The 17,362-nt window shown below is 32.2% G+C and overlaps 1 protein-coding gene across 3 annotated transcripts in view; it reads left to right on the top strand.

The window, feature by feature from the left end:
* The first annotated feature begins 6,376 nt into the window (after positions 1-6,376).
* Positions 6,377-17,362, top strand: part of LOC111045409 (alpha-catulin) — a 49,055-nt gene continuing 38,069 nt past the window's right edge. For 2 of the 3 annotated variants that reach the window (XM_039420650.1, XM_022330811.2), the window contains exon 1: positions 6,377-6,487. In XM_039420650.1, the coding sequence (XP_039276584.1) occupies positions 6,401-6,487 (87 nt within the window). In that variant the 5' untranslated portion in view covers positions 6,377-6,400. Of the gene's footprint in view, positions 6,488-7,626; positions 7,853-17,362 lie in introns of those variants that run through there. The other variant, XM_039420651.1, reaches the window with a different exon arrangement.

The raw sequence follows: 17,362 nt of genomic DNA, 5'->3' as shown, positions 1-17,362 counted from the left end.
TGCAAAACAATGACGTCTTTCCTTCGAATGGAACATTTTACTAGAAAAATCTATCAAAATCACTCGTTCCGTTAAAATAATCGACAGGTCATTGTGCGCCAATTTATCATTATACTCATGTTGCGGTACATCACAATGCAGACCGCAAGTTCAATGTAATTCTGATGTTATTGGCATCCAGCTCCAATCTTCCATCATTAGTTGCATATTGTGCTGCTTTGTTAGACCAAATTCACATCAAAATTCTCAGTAATGTTTTCCTCCTTCAACGGAAACACAATTGCAATTCCAGATAATTTGGAATCTCAGTTCCACTGAACATTTTAGCCAATTTTGCAAAAAAGTAGTTGTTTACAAGTCAACAAGTGGGCTGATTTGATTTTTTCAATTTCCTAGAACCACACTGATCTAAAAATGTTTTTGTTTCCTCAGAATCATGTCAATTCGAAAGTACCTACAATTCCCAATAATCTCTGCTCTAGCTGCTCTTTAGAAAAGTATCAAAACAAACTGATTATGAAGAGCCTGAGCTAAATTCCAGTTTTCCAAGAATAGAATATTTTTTAAAATGTTATCTTGAGTAAGCAATTTTCGAAGAAATTTATTTAACCCAATACATGTGCGAGTACATCTCTATTATTGAAATCTTCAATCTGCCTTGGTATGATGAGAAAATGTTATTACCTACTCTGTATGGTTGACGAATCCCTTGGATTCGAGAGTTCCTGGAATACCTACTTATCAACTGACGAGTGAAGTGGAACGAAGTTGATAAAAATTATGGTTTTTCATGATAAATCAATTTTCTTTGGAAGCTCTCATGAAAATTAAAAGAATATAGAGTCAATTCCATCATTCTTGGCCTCATCCAAGTTTATGTGGGATGAGCATGTGGATGCACTATAGTTACTAGGCTGAGTAAAAGGATCTATTTGTTATAATAAATATCGTTAAATTTGTACCATTATCGGTGTCAAAAAAATGGTATATTTCTACTCCCATGTTGCTTATGGTATAGAGTTGTGGGGAGGCACCACTGATTTTCATTTCCAAAAGGGTTTTTAAACTGCAAAAGAGAGCTGTACGATACATGGCTGGTCTTAAGTATAATGAGTCTTGTAGAGAGTCATTAGTTTCTTTGAATTTTCTCACCTTACCTTCTATTTACATATACAAAATTATAAATTTTCACCCATAAACATATCTCGAAACTGGTCACGAATGCAGAAGTAGGCCTACACTAGAGGTGGAAACAATATAAGACAGCATAGGTTGAAACTGTATGAGAAAATTCCTTCTTACATTGGTGCTAAATTATACAACAAATTGCCTGCCGAGTTGAAATCTAAGTCAATAAGCATTTTCAAAAGTAGTTTACACAGCTTTCTTGCTGCAAAGGCCTACTATAGAGTTATAGATTTCTGTGATAGCTAGTAGGTATTGGCACTTAGGTACAAGTTGTTCATTAGCACTTACAAATTATCGTATGAGTACAAGTATAAGCGCATCGCATTAATTATATCGGTATAATTTTCTCCAATTTTTATATTTCATTGTTGTATGGTTTCTTTCTGTAGCTTATTTCAAATTAATCTCTATGACGATGTTCAACTGTTTATCGTATTACATGTATGATATACTGTGTTGAATAAATTGATATCTTATCTTATTATTACAGTTTGAACATCATTTTCAACACTACAAAAAAACAGACCTTAGTTTTGTTAGATTGATCCACTTTGCCCCATATAGTGTAGGGGGAGATTTCATTCATGAAATCATGAATGTATTGCTGGAACTTTAAGTGCACTTGAGCACTGAATGCTATGTCAAGTTTGTAAGAACTAAATGAGCTTGCATTTTGGAAAGCAACACAGTTTTGTTCTATGTTGGACCAGTCCCCAGTGGTATTGCAATATCTATTTGTTGCCTCAAGGGTACGAAAATTTTATGTGTTTACAAGCTGCTGTAATATTATTTCAAATAATCTCTCAATTTTCACTGCTCTATGAGTGTTGAAATCTAGAATATGATTGCTGGGTATGTTTTATTGTTTCAATTGCTTACTATAGTATTGAAGCCTGAGTTGGAGCGGGCTGAACCCACAACTACTTATCATTTCCAGATCTTATATACGAGATTTTTTTACAAAATGTGCTGATCGTCAAAAATGATGAGTTTAACCATAGAGAAAAAATAACATAAGAAGATATCCCTCATGGTATAGAGCATTATTTATGTTCCAAATTTCATTGTTTGTTCAAGCCAATAGTCCATGTAGTTCTTTTTCGTGAAGCTATGTGATGCTGGTAGTCTCTCATCATAATGTGCCGCTCATACACTCTCACCTGGCCAACACAGTAACAATCTACAATAGTCAACAGTAATCAGCAATAATCGGCTTGATATAAAAGTAAAATTTATAAAAAAAATTCCCTGTGGGATATCTTTCCATGCTATATTTTCTCTATGTTTTAACATATTCTATGTAATTTATCTATGGTAATCAAATTTAATTTTTATAGAAGTCGTAAAAAAATCCATTGCTTTCTACAATACCAAAGGCATCCCACAGAAGAGGATGCCATACTTAATTGTTGAATTAAAACGACCTAAATAAGTTTTGAATACAGTAATAAGTTTTGTTTAAATGGAAAGATTAATAAATTTGTGAATATATGAAAATTTATTCATATTAATAAGTTCATAATTTCATATCACATCACAAGACTTTCAATATATTGTATGATTATTTCGTTGTTGGATTGAATTACAATCAACAAGTAGAGGTAAGATTCCCTTGAGAAGAATATATTTATGCGCATGTGAATGCGGAGAATTCCTGCATGAGGATAGCAGAGGTTGCATTAATAATGTATTAATTGTATTAATATGCATTATCAGCAGATGTAGTTCTGAATTATTCAGAAAAAGTATATAATATAGCATTGAATTTTGACTTGAGAGCAAAATGAATCATTAAATTCCAAGTAGAAGTGGTAGAGAACCCAAGATTGGTGACAATGCTTTTAGACTATATATTTTTTCTAATATTGGTTTAAGTTAGTATAATCAGGAGAACCACCTGTTTTTTTTTAATAAAATAGACCAACTACATACTTTGCAACTAGTACTTATTTTAGTAAGCTAAACTCTTAAAACATTTATACGGTACCTATTTTCTAACATATTTTCATATTTTTTACATATTTTCTTAACACATCAAACCTGCACAACATTATATGATTTGAACTTTGTTTAGGCACATGAGCCATCAGAACTCATAGTAATTTCAGGTTTTTTTTCAAAAGTATTTTAATATATTACAGGTTGAGGCAGAGCCGATTGACGATTTTGTAAGGGTTATAAGTGATGAACCGTTCAACTTGGAAAAAAATCTTTTATGGCTTCAATTCAGTTTGAAATATAGTTTTTATTGTTATTTTTTGGAAATTATATCAGTTAAATGGCGGCCATAAGCAGCAATAGCGTATGTTTGAAGTTTTAGAACGCATTTTGGCACAATGTGATTGGTAAGGCTCTTCTCTGATTCGCTACGTTAGCTCTAACAAGGTGTGTGGACAATCTTTGGAAACTTTGTTTTTGAGTTAATCTCATAGATAAAAATCGCATATGCTTGAATCGGGTGAGCCATAGTTCTTTGAGAATGACAACATCACCGTCAATGTCACCTTCCAGCGTTATGTGACAATGCTACTTACGTTTCTGCGCCCTTAAGTGGAAGAACTTGCTGAGGAACATGACTTGGGAGAAATATGGTTTAGCAGGGTGAAGCTACAGCCCACACAGGACGCATTTCGATGAATGTGTTGAGACAAATGTTCCCAGGGCGGCTTATCTCACTAAGGGTGGACTTGAGGTGGCCGGCACGCTCATCCGATTTAAGCATATGAGATTTTTTCTATGGGGTTACCTTAAAAATAAAGTTTTCAAAGATCACCCACACACCTTGGAAGAACTAAAGGAGCGAATCAGAGACGAGATCCTGGCCTTACCAATCGCAGTGTGCCAAAATTCATTTGAAAGCTTAAAAAAATACGCTACATTAGTGTATTGCTGCTTATATGGCCGCCATTTAACTGTTAATTCCATAAAAATAACAATATACAATAAAAACTATATTTCAAACTGAATTATAATCTGGCAGTATGGCGAGTGTTGTCGTTGTGTACTGTATGTCACTCTTTATTGACAGCTGCTCTTGGGTCTTCTTGACATACAACAATGAGCACAGTAGGCTATGCACTGGCTGAAGATTTTGAAAATGTCAAGGCTCTTGGAAAGAGGTCAGCAGTGATCCCTGTGCTCTCTTCTGCATAAGCAGAATATCCTGGACAGCAGGAACATATCACCAAAGAAGCACTCCATAGCCTACATCAAATGACTGTGGAAGAGTGCATGGTATGCAATCACAAGGCAGTTCTGGTTGACCTGTTGTCTCAGCCATCTTAGGAGGTTTCACCTTGAAACCTTGAGGCACACCTGATGAATGTAGTGATTCCAGGACAGTCTTCCATCAAGCCAGAAGCCAGGCAATGTGGCCGGCTCATGTGCAGCTGCATTCCTCTTCAATGAACAGACAAGCAGGATGGATGTCTCATCCACACTGGCACACCTAGTGATGAAAATTATATAATTTATTATTAACAATAACACTATTATTATTCAAATACAAGGACGACTCATGAATGAAGGATTGGGGGTTGAAATCAAGCCATTCAATTTGTTTGTTGAGAGTTTTCAATGAAGATTATTGATTCAGCTAAAAATTGATATAAAAATTATAAAATAATAAAACTATTCTGTCTTAATAATTTCATAGTGTGAATTTTCACAGTTGTGAATAAAATTTTGTAGAGTAATACTTTACAATAACATTTTGTTTAGAGAAGGAATGAGCATTGAGGCAAGATTTGAAGTGATTAATAAATATACCTGTAAACCGGGGTGACTTTGTTCCAATTTTATGGATTTGAGATTTTGAACAGCTTGCAATCAATACTCAAGTTGCAACAAATCTCTTTCAATATTTTTTACCTTATTCTGCAATGTTTGAAGAGTAATATTGTATTTGCATCATATTCTGCATAATATCTCAAATTTATACTGGGACAAAGTCACCCCAAGTTTAACCTTTAATGTGACCTCCTTGTATTTAACTAGTAAAAGAACCCTAACCATTTCAACTATGAATATTATAGATATACCAATTGAGATATAGTGAAAAGGCCAAAATAATATGTACTCACCGATATCATAAGTCTTTCAGAAATAAGTTTTCCAATACGAATTTTTCTGACAGTGAAATCACAAGATACATGTGAAATCACAATATGAATGTTTCGGAGGGGAAAATGGAGAAAACCCAAGAGACCAGAGATGGGTGAAACTACAGGCACAAATGTGGGTCAAGAGGCTGAGTCAAGGGTGGCCGGGCGCCCTAGAGGCAGCTTGGCCGCCCCTTCCTCAGCGAAAGGACCTACAAAGAAGGCCAGGAGTGGAACTCACATAGGTCAGGAAGACTAATCAGTCTGAAGGGACTGGCAAGCATATCACACTGGATTGCGACAAGGATTGCAACCAGGTGATGAATGGAATGCTAGTATAGGGAAAAACTCCTGGTTTTTGTAAAGGACATAGGTATTAGTTTGGCTAACTAACATACTGCTTGCGGGAACACAATAAGCTTCGGTTGACGTGTGGGGTTCTTTGAACCTTTGGATCCTTGTATCCGTCCCTTCAAAAACAATAAACTCCAAATCAGACACCATAATCAAAATGGAAAGACTGTAGATGGCAGAATTTCTTTACAAGAATAATCACTGATTAATGTATACATGAATAAACTTAGTTTTTTCTGCACTATCCATGTTTGCATTCTACAGTTTAATTTTGAGCAATGAATTTTCTCGTTTCTGTCCGATTGAGAAAATGTTTTTTTTTACACTAATCTGTTAATAAGCCCTACTCCATGATTCTACATCTCTTAGCCTTTTCAACAAACACCGAAATCAAATTTTAATTCTGTATTCTACCAAATAAACAAGTACCTAATCTAAAAAAATTGATAATATTCATATTTTTTATCGAGCAGGCGAAGATTGGCTAATCTTTACTTTGACAATTTTGACTTTTGAAAACGCGTATGAATTCGTATGGGGTGAATTTGTCAACCTACTCAAAACTTCTTCCATCAATAAGCTTTTTCTGTAAAATAACTCTGGAAATCGATAATCCACCTTATAATTTTGTAGAAAAATAAATTATTATTATCAAAATTCGTATTTTTTCCATTTTTTCTTTTATTTTGGAAATAAGTTAATGATGATGATGCTCATTGAAAGTGAAAAGTTTGGTTAGTTTAGTGATGTGAAACAATATGGCTGCTATCAGCTCAGCGGACCAAAACACTATAGAAGTAAAAACCAAAAGCATAGAACAAACCCTTCTTCCTTTAGTAAAACAGGTAAAAATTCAGACTTCTATCATTATTTAAGCATAGTGTTGAGATTTAATCATTAAAATATTGTTATGAGTGATGGTCTGTACTCGGTATCGTTACGGTATCAGAGCTACTCTTGGACACACCTATCAACATATCTAAAAATAATATGAATGTTAAAATGATACCTTGCTTTGACACTTGCTTGTTTTAACAACATATTCATTAAGTGGTTTAGTCTTTCAAATTCTTAGTTTTTATAATGCAAGTACCTTTAAATTGCTTTGGAAATGTGTTTTACTGGAGGTTAGAATAACCGTTGTTTATTATAATCCTGATGATGTTCATTCTTTTCTACACTGATTGCACCGTTTCAAGTTTTTATATCACAGCATTTAAAGAAATATCATCATTTTCACTTACATTGCCATTTCACTTGATTCTGACTCGATCTCAATTTTCGCGGGGTAAATTTGAATTTTATGGTCTATGATTTGTCATGCGCTGACTTAGTTTGGAAAACTCTCACTAGGGCTCGTTGATGACGAGGTTTTCCCTGATTTGTGATTTCCCATTTTCTTGCGTAAAAATCGTTTATATCTTTATGTTTCGCATCTGACTCTCATTTTCCTGTACAATAAATCATTGAATATATTACCAGCATAAATATAAAATGATTGGCTTAAAATATTCTATAAAATAATGTGCATTCATAATAATTTATTTGAAACCAAACTTAATGATGATGCCTCATCCCCAACAATTTCCCCACGGGGATGACCTTGCATTAATATGCGTTAAACTTTACTAATTCAAGTATTGATAATAACGATATAATTTCAATCCATAAACTTATTAGGGGTATTATTTCCAACATATATTTTTTAGAGTAATCCTAATATTGGTGTACATTTGGAATTTGTATCTATTGATAAGGTTCGTACCAGCTTGGATTAGATTCTTCCAAGTTACTTATCTGTGTCAGTAAGAAATACAGTATTTTAATGTCATTTCATTAGACTCGTAGGCCTATTTAAAATATTTGATAGCGATGCTCATCGACTCGCACTGTTATCAGTGCATCAGCCTGCGCGGGAATAATTTCCCTCAACCAGAGTTCAGGTGTCTATTGATCTCGATTTGTTTGAAGAGTTGAATTGGCGCATGAGTAGACGCCTGTCTATTCCAGCTAGGCTTCCCTTCCCGGGCTTGAGTAGGCAATACCATGTCTTCCTTAATATATTATCATTTTCCTATTGAAAAACGCTGTTTACAGTTTATACTCTGTTGTTGAGCAGTTTTTAAAGTCGTTGTACACTTTTGTTATGATTGTTGACGTTCGTTTTTAAAAGCAAACCACGAAGAATGGCAACCTTATCGGAAAGACAGGTGAGTGCAAAAAGTGCATGTTACTGTGATTCTGTGTCCAGTCAAGATGAGATCAACTATCTCGATATCTCCATTATATCCCCATGAAAAAAAATGATTTTACTGTCTACTGTTGTTTCTTCACTGTAATTACATTAAGGGTGCCGTATTCAGATTTCAGAATATTATTATGAACATCAATATTAGGCTCATGATTAGTAAATTGATATTTGAACTCATCTTAATATAGGAAAAAGCTCATCTCTTATCATGAAAATCAAATAATATGATGAGGAATTTCTGAATTTTTCTCACATTTAAAATAAGTTTGTTGATAGTTGTAATTTGAGATGTGTTATTGCTTTTGGAATATTTCCAATTTCATTTGATTATAAAATTTAGCTCATTTATTCATGGAAATCAATTACAATAATCTCTAGAAAATATTATGAATTGATAAATAGCTTCTCATGTTTCATCTTTATTGATCTGAATACAAGAATTTGTACTCATTCATTCAATGGAATTGATCCATTGAAATAAATAACTTTGAAATGGATTCGACTAAATTAAATCAATTTAAAACCTTATTATTGTCACAAGATGCGAATATCGTCTGTTTTGGATTTAATGTTTGGTCATCCATATTATTTCAATAGCTTATTCTATTCGAGGTATTAAAAACTTATCCTTTATTCGTTTTCCTCTGCTTCGCTGTAGTAGATTAATTTTTTCCCTGATACCACATACTCATTTAAAAAGTGATTTAGACCTGTAAGCACGATATGGACGGCGTATGACCAGGTGACAGACCTATAAATCTCTTGATCACTCTCTATTTTTTTATAATAACTTTTACTAAGTTGAATGCTGTGACTAATTTCTGGATTGTGAGGCTAGTTCCTAATTTCATAAACTTCGTTCATACGTTTTAAGAATCTTATTCCGTTCTCACATTTTAAAAATCTTATTCAATGTTTTTCATTTTATTCTATTGCTTTTATAGGCTACTACACTTTATCATGTAATGGTCAAATACAATAGGTAGGCTACTTCAATCCTTACATTCATAAGGTAGCGTGATCATTGTAGTGATTTGTATTGCAAGATCTTGTTGATAGATTTGATGGTTGTAAATGAGGGTAGCGTGTGGCGTTTCACCGTTCATGACTTTATAATTCATAGATATTCCGTGTTGATATAGTGAAGGCGTGTTTTGTTCGAAATCAAATACGGCTTCAAGTCCTTGATTCAGGCAGAATAAGGTATGCTTCAATTATCGTGTCAGATGGTATCTCATCATCTTGGTGTTTATATGAACTTTTAAAATTAACCAGAAATTCGGAACATCCAAATATCAAGCATAAATCCGGAACCATTCAATACAATGCACTTTGTAATGAAGGTCTACCAAGAATGGGTTACTTGAGGGAATTGGTCTTATATTGGAATTTGTTTTCATTTTTCTACTTATAAAATTGCAGTCATACTTGCATTTTAATCTTTCAATCTACAGCTTAGATTTTATAATTATAAATATTAAAACTCATTATAAGCAATCAATCATCATTATAAACAACAAGAAAACTGTTTTGCAAATAGATAATTATCGCTTTATTTGGTTCTGAGTTTGAATAGTTGAAAGCCAGCACATATCATCTACACTCCTGTAAACGTTGTAAGAAGTCCTCCAAACTCCTGCAGAGCGTTCCACTTGTAACCAAAATATTGTAATTTAACAAAGCAAGTACAGCTGATGCGCTTATTAATAATCATTTTCGTCTAAATAAATTATAGTGGTCCAACGTGAGCCCCCCCCCCCACCAATTTGGAGAGATTGGACAACTTATTGGAATTTATGAGTGAAGAAGGCTGCCATTCATAATCTAGGTTCTAATTTTTTCTGTTGTCTGTATTTGTAATTGCAGCATTTAATCTACAAATAATAAGAATTTTATTATTGTTAAAAATGAAGTCCGACCCCATATTTATCACAGTACCAAAGTATGTGACCATTACATGTAGCTCTGTTGTAGAGTATTTTCCAACATTTTTTCTTTTAAAAGATTTGAAATTAAAATTTTTAAAATATTTACTGAAAATTGCATTTTTTTGAAGAATGACCCGCATACAGTGCTAATCTCATCATGGAATAAAACCTTTCTCAATTATCAAATCTTCAAAAAACATAACTCTGATAATATTATTTTTTATAACTTTGATAGACGAGACTGAGACTAGGTAATCAAATAGATAATATGATAAGAGGTCTTTGGAGTGTCTCAAGACCTTTACATGATAGGACCTTATTTTTTCTTGTGATGAGCATTATAGTTTTGTCAGTTATGTACAATTCTAAGGATTTTCATAGTGTTGCATATCGGTTAGAGACTGTTAGAGATTGCTAGTTAAACTGTCCTAATTAATTTTAAGGAAATTTTAGAAGTCTTATTGATGTTTTAAGAAGTTTTATTGATGAAACTTGAATTTCAAAAACAATGTTGTGTAAATTCCTACAGTCTGATGATGACCAACAGGTCGAAATGATCGTCACTACCAATGTAAGTGCATTTTCACTCCAAAAGTGTTTTTAAAATTCAAGTTTAATTTTAATAGTGAAAAAGTATGGATATACAACAGATTATATTGATGTTTTATTCTTGCTTATTGTCATACTAGTTAGGTTATGACTTACTTTTAGAACTGCGAAGAATATTAAAGGGAACTTGATTGTGAAAAACATTTTTCTTAGAGCTTCAACTATGGAAATGAACGTTTCAATTTTCATTTTCGCATTTCAAACATTGTTCGTCTGAGAATGAAAACAAATTAATGGTTCATCATTGTTTTAGAAAGCCTTCCTTATGTGTTCAACAGCACAAGGGTTCATGGTTTGTGTATTTGTGTGAGCTGACTAAACAGAAACAAAAACGTCTTATCACTTGAGAGGAATTGTTAGGCATTAGGATGCTGAAGCAGTAGTCCTTATCATTAATCTTGCCGGCATGCTCCACATCTGTCAGCTAAAACTAACACACTTCGTTTCTTAATGGTTGATCATCACCTCTCTCCAATGAAAATCCCTTTTGTTTCCCAAATTAATGTTTGTTCTCATCCATTTGCAGCCTCCGTTCTATCATTAATAACGGCCTATTTCTTGGTTTTCATTTAGATTGCTAAACTTTTGACGCAAATTTGAAAGTACTGTACTCTACAGGAATCCAAATATTATGTGGAAAAGTCTATTTCTTGGTTTTCATTTAGATTGCTAAACTTTTGACACAAATTTGAAAGTACTGTACTCTCAAAGAATCCAAATATCATGTGAAACAGTCTATTTCTTGGTTTTCATTTAGATTGCTAAACTTTTGACACAAATTTGAAAGTACTGTACCTACTCTCAAAGAATCCAAATATTATGTGAAACAGTCTATTTCTTAGTTTTCATTTAGATTGATAAACTCGAACAAATTTGAAAGTACTTCATTCTGCAAGAGTCCAAATACGTGTATAATTGATAACATTTCGAAGATGGCAATTTTTTCACACCCCCCCCCCTGAAGGTTTTTGGGCATCTCGATATATTGTATTTCTAGAGAGTAGAGATCAACTGAAAAATTCGCGTTATTGAGGTAAACTTCAACTCCAAATTGAAAGGTATAGTCTACAAAGTGTTGAAAACACTGGAAGTAATTTATCGGACCTTTATTGTTTCAAGGTGGATAATGAAATGTAACATTTGCTAAATATTTATTTTGTAAATTAATTCTTCAGTTATTTACTGTAATGTATTCACCTCTTGTCATTAAATTCCAGGCTTTAAATAATTAGATTAGATTGGAAGTCGTCTTTTGCATTCAATTTTCCTCTCTGATAGTAGTGTTACGCTTCTCATTGAATGAATTCAAGTAGCTTACGTTGCAAAGAAATGGAATAAGCTACCTCCCCTCTCTCTCTCACACACCATTCTCCTTCCCTTTCCCCCTCCACCATTGAATCGTATAACATTAATATGAAAGCTGAGTGTTCATTTACATAACCCCTGTAACCCCTTCTTGATACAGCAACATTGTAATCCAATTTGAGCCATCAGCTTAGACCCTAGATGTTACGTGGCTGTGCTAAAGTTTTTTGCTGCTCTTTTATTAGCGAATTTCCTCCACCATAAGCTCTTATTATCGTAGTTGAGCTCTCTACTTGCAGGTGTGATTACCTGTTCATTAGTTTGCTGCATTTTCAGCGTTAATAATACTTTATAGTCCCTCAAAACTGGTTTCTGTATGCGTATCAAACTCGTCAAATTTAATTAGGGAAGATGGAATGAATTACGCGAATGGAAAAAGTTACCTACTTTTAACGTTAGAGACTGGGCCATGAGATGAAATTCAGTTATGAATGTTGGAAAAACTAGCTACCGTATTTAGTTTAGAATGGTTAAATATAATGAACTATCATTTTGGAGTGATCCTTGGGTAAGTAAAAGAAGTTATACTAACTTTGTTGTAGTTATTTGAAAAAAAAAACACTAAATAAGATGAAATAAATATAATTTTATTGTCATTGTTGATTCTAATTCAACGCACAACAAAATCAAATTCAATATCAAACACACATACGTCTAGATAAAGATATAAAAGTGAAGTCACTTAGTAATGCGTTGAAAAATGACCCTGTCCAAATTTACATAATTAGGCTATAATTAGTTAACATTAATAGGAAAATCTAAAATATTAAGTCCATATCTAATAAAAATCACAAGTTAATTTAATTAATTCAATTAAACAGTCGATAATTCCAATATTCTATTCTTACAAGAGATTCGTAAGACTCTTTGTTAATAATAATTTGTTATGAATGGAAATGTCTCAAATTAATATAAAATGTCACAATCTTTAAAATGCTACTCTTGATGATACAGATCAAATTTCATACACATACATATTTTATACAGTTTAGAGCATAATACTTTGCAATTCTAAAAATTCATTAAGTGAATAAAAAGCACTTACTTTTGTTGGAGTATTGAGGAATGCATTTCACTCCTGAATAGGAGCTTCATCAGCCTCTCGTTATACCACTTGATGATTTTTCAATTGATGTCTTCAGTTGTGCATTCCATCACAACTTGCGACTTGAGATTATACATATTTCATGTGCCAATCTTAGTAGTTGCTCGCAATGGATGAAGTTTGGTGTCATCGGGGAATTTCGTTATTCACTCAACCAGAATCCCTGCGAAGACTATTATGTTGGTGTCACTATGTAGGTCTGATTTTATAATTCTGTCTTTATTCCTTCGAAAGTTGTTTCATTTGTCGAGTAATGTGACATTTAGTTGCATCTTTATTCGCTCGAATGTTAGTAGATTATTTTCCGATTCAGACACCTGTGTGTAGTTAAGTTTGTAGCGTGAATATTGGGAACTGTTCCATAATTGAAGAGACTTTAAATGTTGTAAAAAATCCACTTATTTAAAATGAAGAACACTTTTGAAGAGATATTAACTCAAACATATCATCAATAAGATACAATGAGATAAAAGTTTCGTCAATATTTGTCCATGATACGTCTATATTCAACATTTCACTTCATCGCTAAATAAAGTAGATTTTTGACATTTCAAGTCTCTTGAACCTGTTTGTAGAATATTCTCTGAACGAGAATCCCAGTTTACTAAATATTCTACTTTTCCATGAAACTAGGTCTCTCTAATCCTCTTGGCAGTTTCCTATACTTATTCTGCACATTTGTAGCTCCATATACTTCATACTACTATCAAACTACTTCTGGAATATGATGAGGAGAGTTGTGAACAATCAAATTATCATAGGAATACACACAGTATTTAAGATATTATGATGTAGACTAAACTAAAAATGATTATAAGTTACAGGGTTTATAAGATTCGTGAAAATGATTATACTAGGCCTGTATATTATTGAAGAACTCAATGAAACTTGGCATTATTATTGAACAAAAATCCAAATTAAATGCTGTAAATTATGAAGTATTTATTTTTGTATATTATTTACATAATATTTGTTACTGTCTCATATCTCATTATTATCGGGAATATAATAATTTTCTTATGGTTGTGGTCGTGTTTATGGTTATTCCTATTAAGCGATTTCAGATATTATTAAATTTATAATACTTCTAGATAATTGGTCATCACCGAATTTGAAGGTGTATTTCAAATAAACGAGACAAATTAATAAGATGAAATCTCGGCTACTTAACAATGCTCCAAAGTGAAATAGGATTCAAAACTCACAAGAATATCCATACAATATTTGTTGTGACATTGCTGCTAATAGAGAAATATTCTAGAAAAAGAATATTTTTATAATAGAAAGGAGTATGGCATTGTACAAATGAGTTTTAGTCTGGCAGTTCTCCAGTTGGGCTTGTTTGGATGTTTCCCAGTTGATATTTTACTGCTACTACACAGACACTGAAAATTAGTAACTTCCTTCAAAAATAATGAAAAGAATCATCTAGTGTGACAATAAAACACGTTGTAAAATGCGCCATTTAAACATCAAAGAGATAAAAAACTTATGTTAGTTGAATGAAATTGAGCATAACAGTATTTTATAACTGAATTAATGCGATTGAAATGTAGGCCTATTTCCAACAACTCTATCGAATTGTTTCTGTAAATTTACTTCAAAACTTCAGTAAAGCCAGAGATGAAATATTACTTTTTCTTAATTTTTTCATCTATGGTAAAACGAATATACTGTTTCAATATACTAATTAAAACTATAAATTAGAATTATAATACCCTTTGAAATTAATAAAATAAGAATACAAACTAAAACAATTTATTAATTTCAAAGGGTACCTATATTTTATTCTATCTTATAAATACAGGAAAGTAGCCCTGAATTCATATATTTTAAGAAGATAATTATTGAAACTAATAAGTTTCTTATAGTGTATCCTTATAATATACTAACTACAAATAATTGTAATGTCTCTTCTTGTAACTTATTACTTGTTATGATGTAAAAGTTTTTTCATATCAGTCATGTAATAAACTTTTGCATATCTTTTATGTAGTATCTTTGATGAATCAAATGAATTTATTTATCCAATCGGAATAATCAATAATCTTTATTCTTGTCATCGAACATTACAAATGTTATAAACAAACGTCATGTGAAGATAATACATAGCTTTGCATATACTAACAATATACCGTACCGCTAACACATATATGCATAACATTACATGATAAACTCATTAACATGAGTTTTGTGGATTTGAGTGAAATTTTCAATATTTTTTGCAATTGTGAAGGAAGAGTTTTGTTTGGATTTGTATTTGGAAATTGATCAATCTGATAAATTCAAAAATTGTAGTAGATACATTTTTTGGACTCAAAATTGTGTACGAATTATCATTTAAGTTACGTAAGTAGCATAACCTTTAGACTGTGTATTCCAAATTAGGGTTTGAAGCAGTTTTGGGCAAATGCCTGTTGTTTTCACCTGAATTGTATTTGCATATGAATAAATAAATAAACATGTACACATATATACATATACAAATATAATATAAAACAGTCAGATGCTCATGTTATGACTTGGGTACTCGTCAATTGTATAAAAAGCCTGTTTTTTGAGCCATTGTACTACTGTGGATATAAACTTTTTTTGTGGTAAATTTTTTATTGTTGTCGGTAATTTATTGAATAATAGGTATTGTTGATATACATTTACATATACATTTACAGAATATACATTTCATTCACACGTTACATTATTAAATCATTAACCATATAATAAATTCAAAACTATACGACTTGAACTGGAGAAAAATTAATGCACTGATATGTCAGAAAATGATGTTGGCTTTCGGTTTCCATGAATCATATTCCTCAAAATATTCTCAATGCTCCGCAAGGGTCTAATTAAAAACTTGACTACCTGTAAACTTTACCTATAACCATGCTAGATGGTTAACTGAATGTCAATATGCAAAATTCCAAGTTAATCAGTCCAGTAGTTCAGTCGTGATGATGCGTCATTCGTGAATTTCCTATCCTGTTCGTGTATAAGCCTTTCCTTTATTATATTATAGATTATATATAGATAGATATAGATCAAGGTCTATAAATACAGGTCATGACACTCGTGTTCCTTATGGAGCGGCCATTATGTGGGGTCTTTATGGCGGTACATTTGAAATTCCAATCTGCTCATAACAAAATCATGCATTATACTTTTTTAAAACCAATATTCTAGTTCAGATAATATGTAAATTCAGGTTTTCGATTTTTTAATAATGGAATTTCAATAATAAATGGTTCAATAATTCATTTTTTATTATTGAAAATTGTTCTTATTCTTGTAACTTATTATAATTCATAAGGCATTGGGACAAAAGGCTAATCTCAGAAACAGTTTGAAGTTCCCAATCAATTAAATCTAAATATCAACAATTCAGTTCCTAGTTGGAATCTAAATATTATTATTCTGTGGGAAGAATTTATTTTACAATTCAAAGCCAAGCAATAATCCTTGAACAATATAACAAAATAACACATCATGTTGTTCAATCTATAATGATAACAGCTGATAAATTTGAAAATTGGTGAACTAAAACCCCATAAAATGGTGATTTTTCAATGCATCACGGGATTGTGTCATGACCTGTATTTTATAGACCTTGATATAGATTATAGATTACAGTGCACTCTGTATTAACTTGCACGTTTGGGACCAGGTCTTTAACAAATATAGACGGATGATATGGATTTCATAAATGTACCACTCTGTAAATATGTGCAGTGCAAGGGATAGTGATCAAATAAATAATTTAAAAAAAGAATACATGATGAGAATATTTTTAACTTAGCAGTATTTACTTCATCGGAAATATACTGTGACCAGAAAACAGATTATCATAAAATTCCTCCAGTACGGTAATTGAGTAAATTACAATATTGTCCACATTCCTTTTCTACTCAGGTAGATGGGTGATGTGAACTCGTAACAGGAAAATACTTGGCTTATGCTGAAGCACCTCAACTACAGCAATGAGTGTGGAGCCGGGTGAAAACATTTGAACTTGCCTGAAAAAGGAACCCTGAACTACATCTATAATGATGCAATACATGTAGAGTATGTGAAGAATTTTTGCTTGGTTAAAGTTCACTCTGTGTCAACAGAATACCAGAAGTCTATGGTGAGATCCACGTTGTAGAGGCAGTGGATTAGATTAGATTTGAGCTCTTTATTCATATAGGTCACAATATGTAATGGCTTATAAACTAATATACATCAAATGAAAGTATTGTTAATTATTACAAAGTATGAAAAATAAATTGATGAGAATAAAGATTGAATGCAATTTGAATCCTTTAGTCCTACTATTAAACGAGCAATTTCTGTTTATATGTTTATTGACCGAACGAAGTAAGGTCTAAGATTTAAGTCGACGGTTTGGCATTTCTCTTAATGTTTAAATGTTTATATGTTTATATATTTATATGTTGCGCATTTACGGCGAAACACGGCAATA

This window comes from Nilaparvata lugens, chromosome 2 (genome assembly GCF_014356525.2).
Source record: "Nilaparvata lugens isolate BPH chromosome 2, ASM1435652v1, whole genome shotgun sequence".
Lineage (NCBI taxonomy): Eukaryota > Metazoa > Arthropoda > Insecta > Hemiptera > Delphacidae > Nilaparvata > Nilaparvata lugens.
The sequence above is the reverse complement of the archived record's forward strand: the minus strand, read 5'-3'. Positions and strand labels throughout refer to the sequence as shown.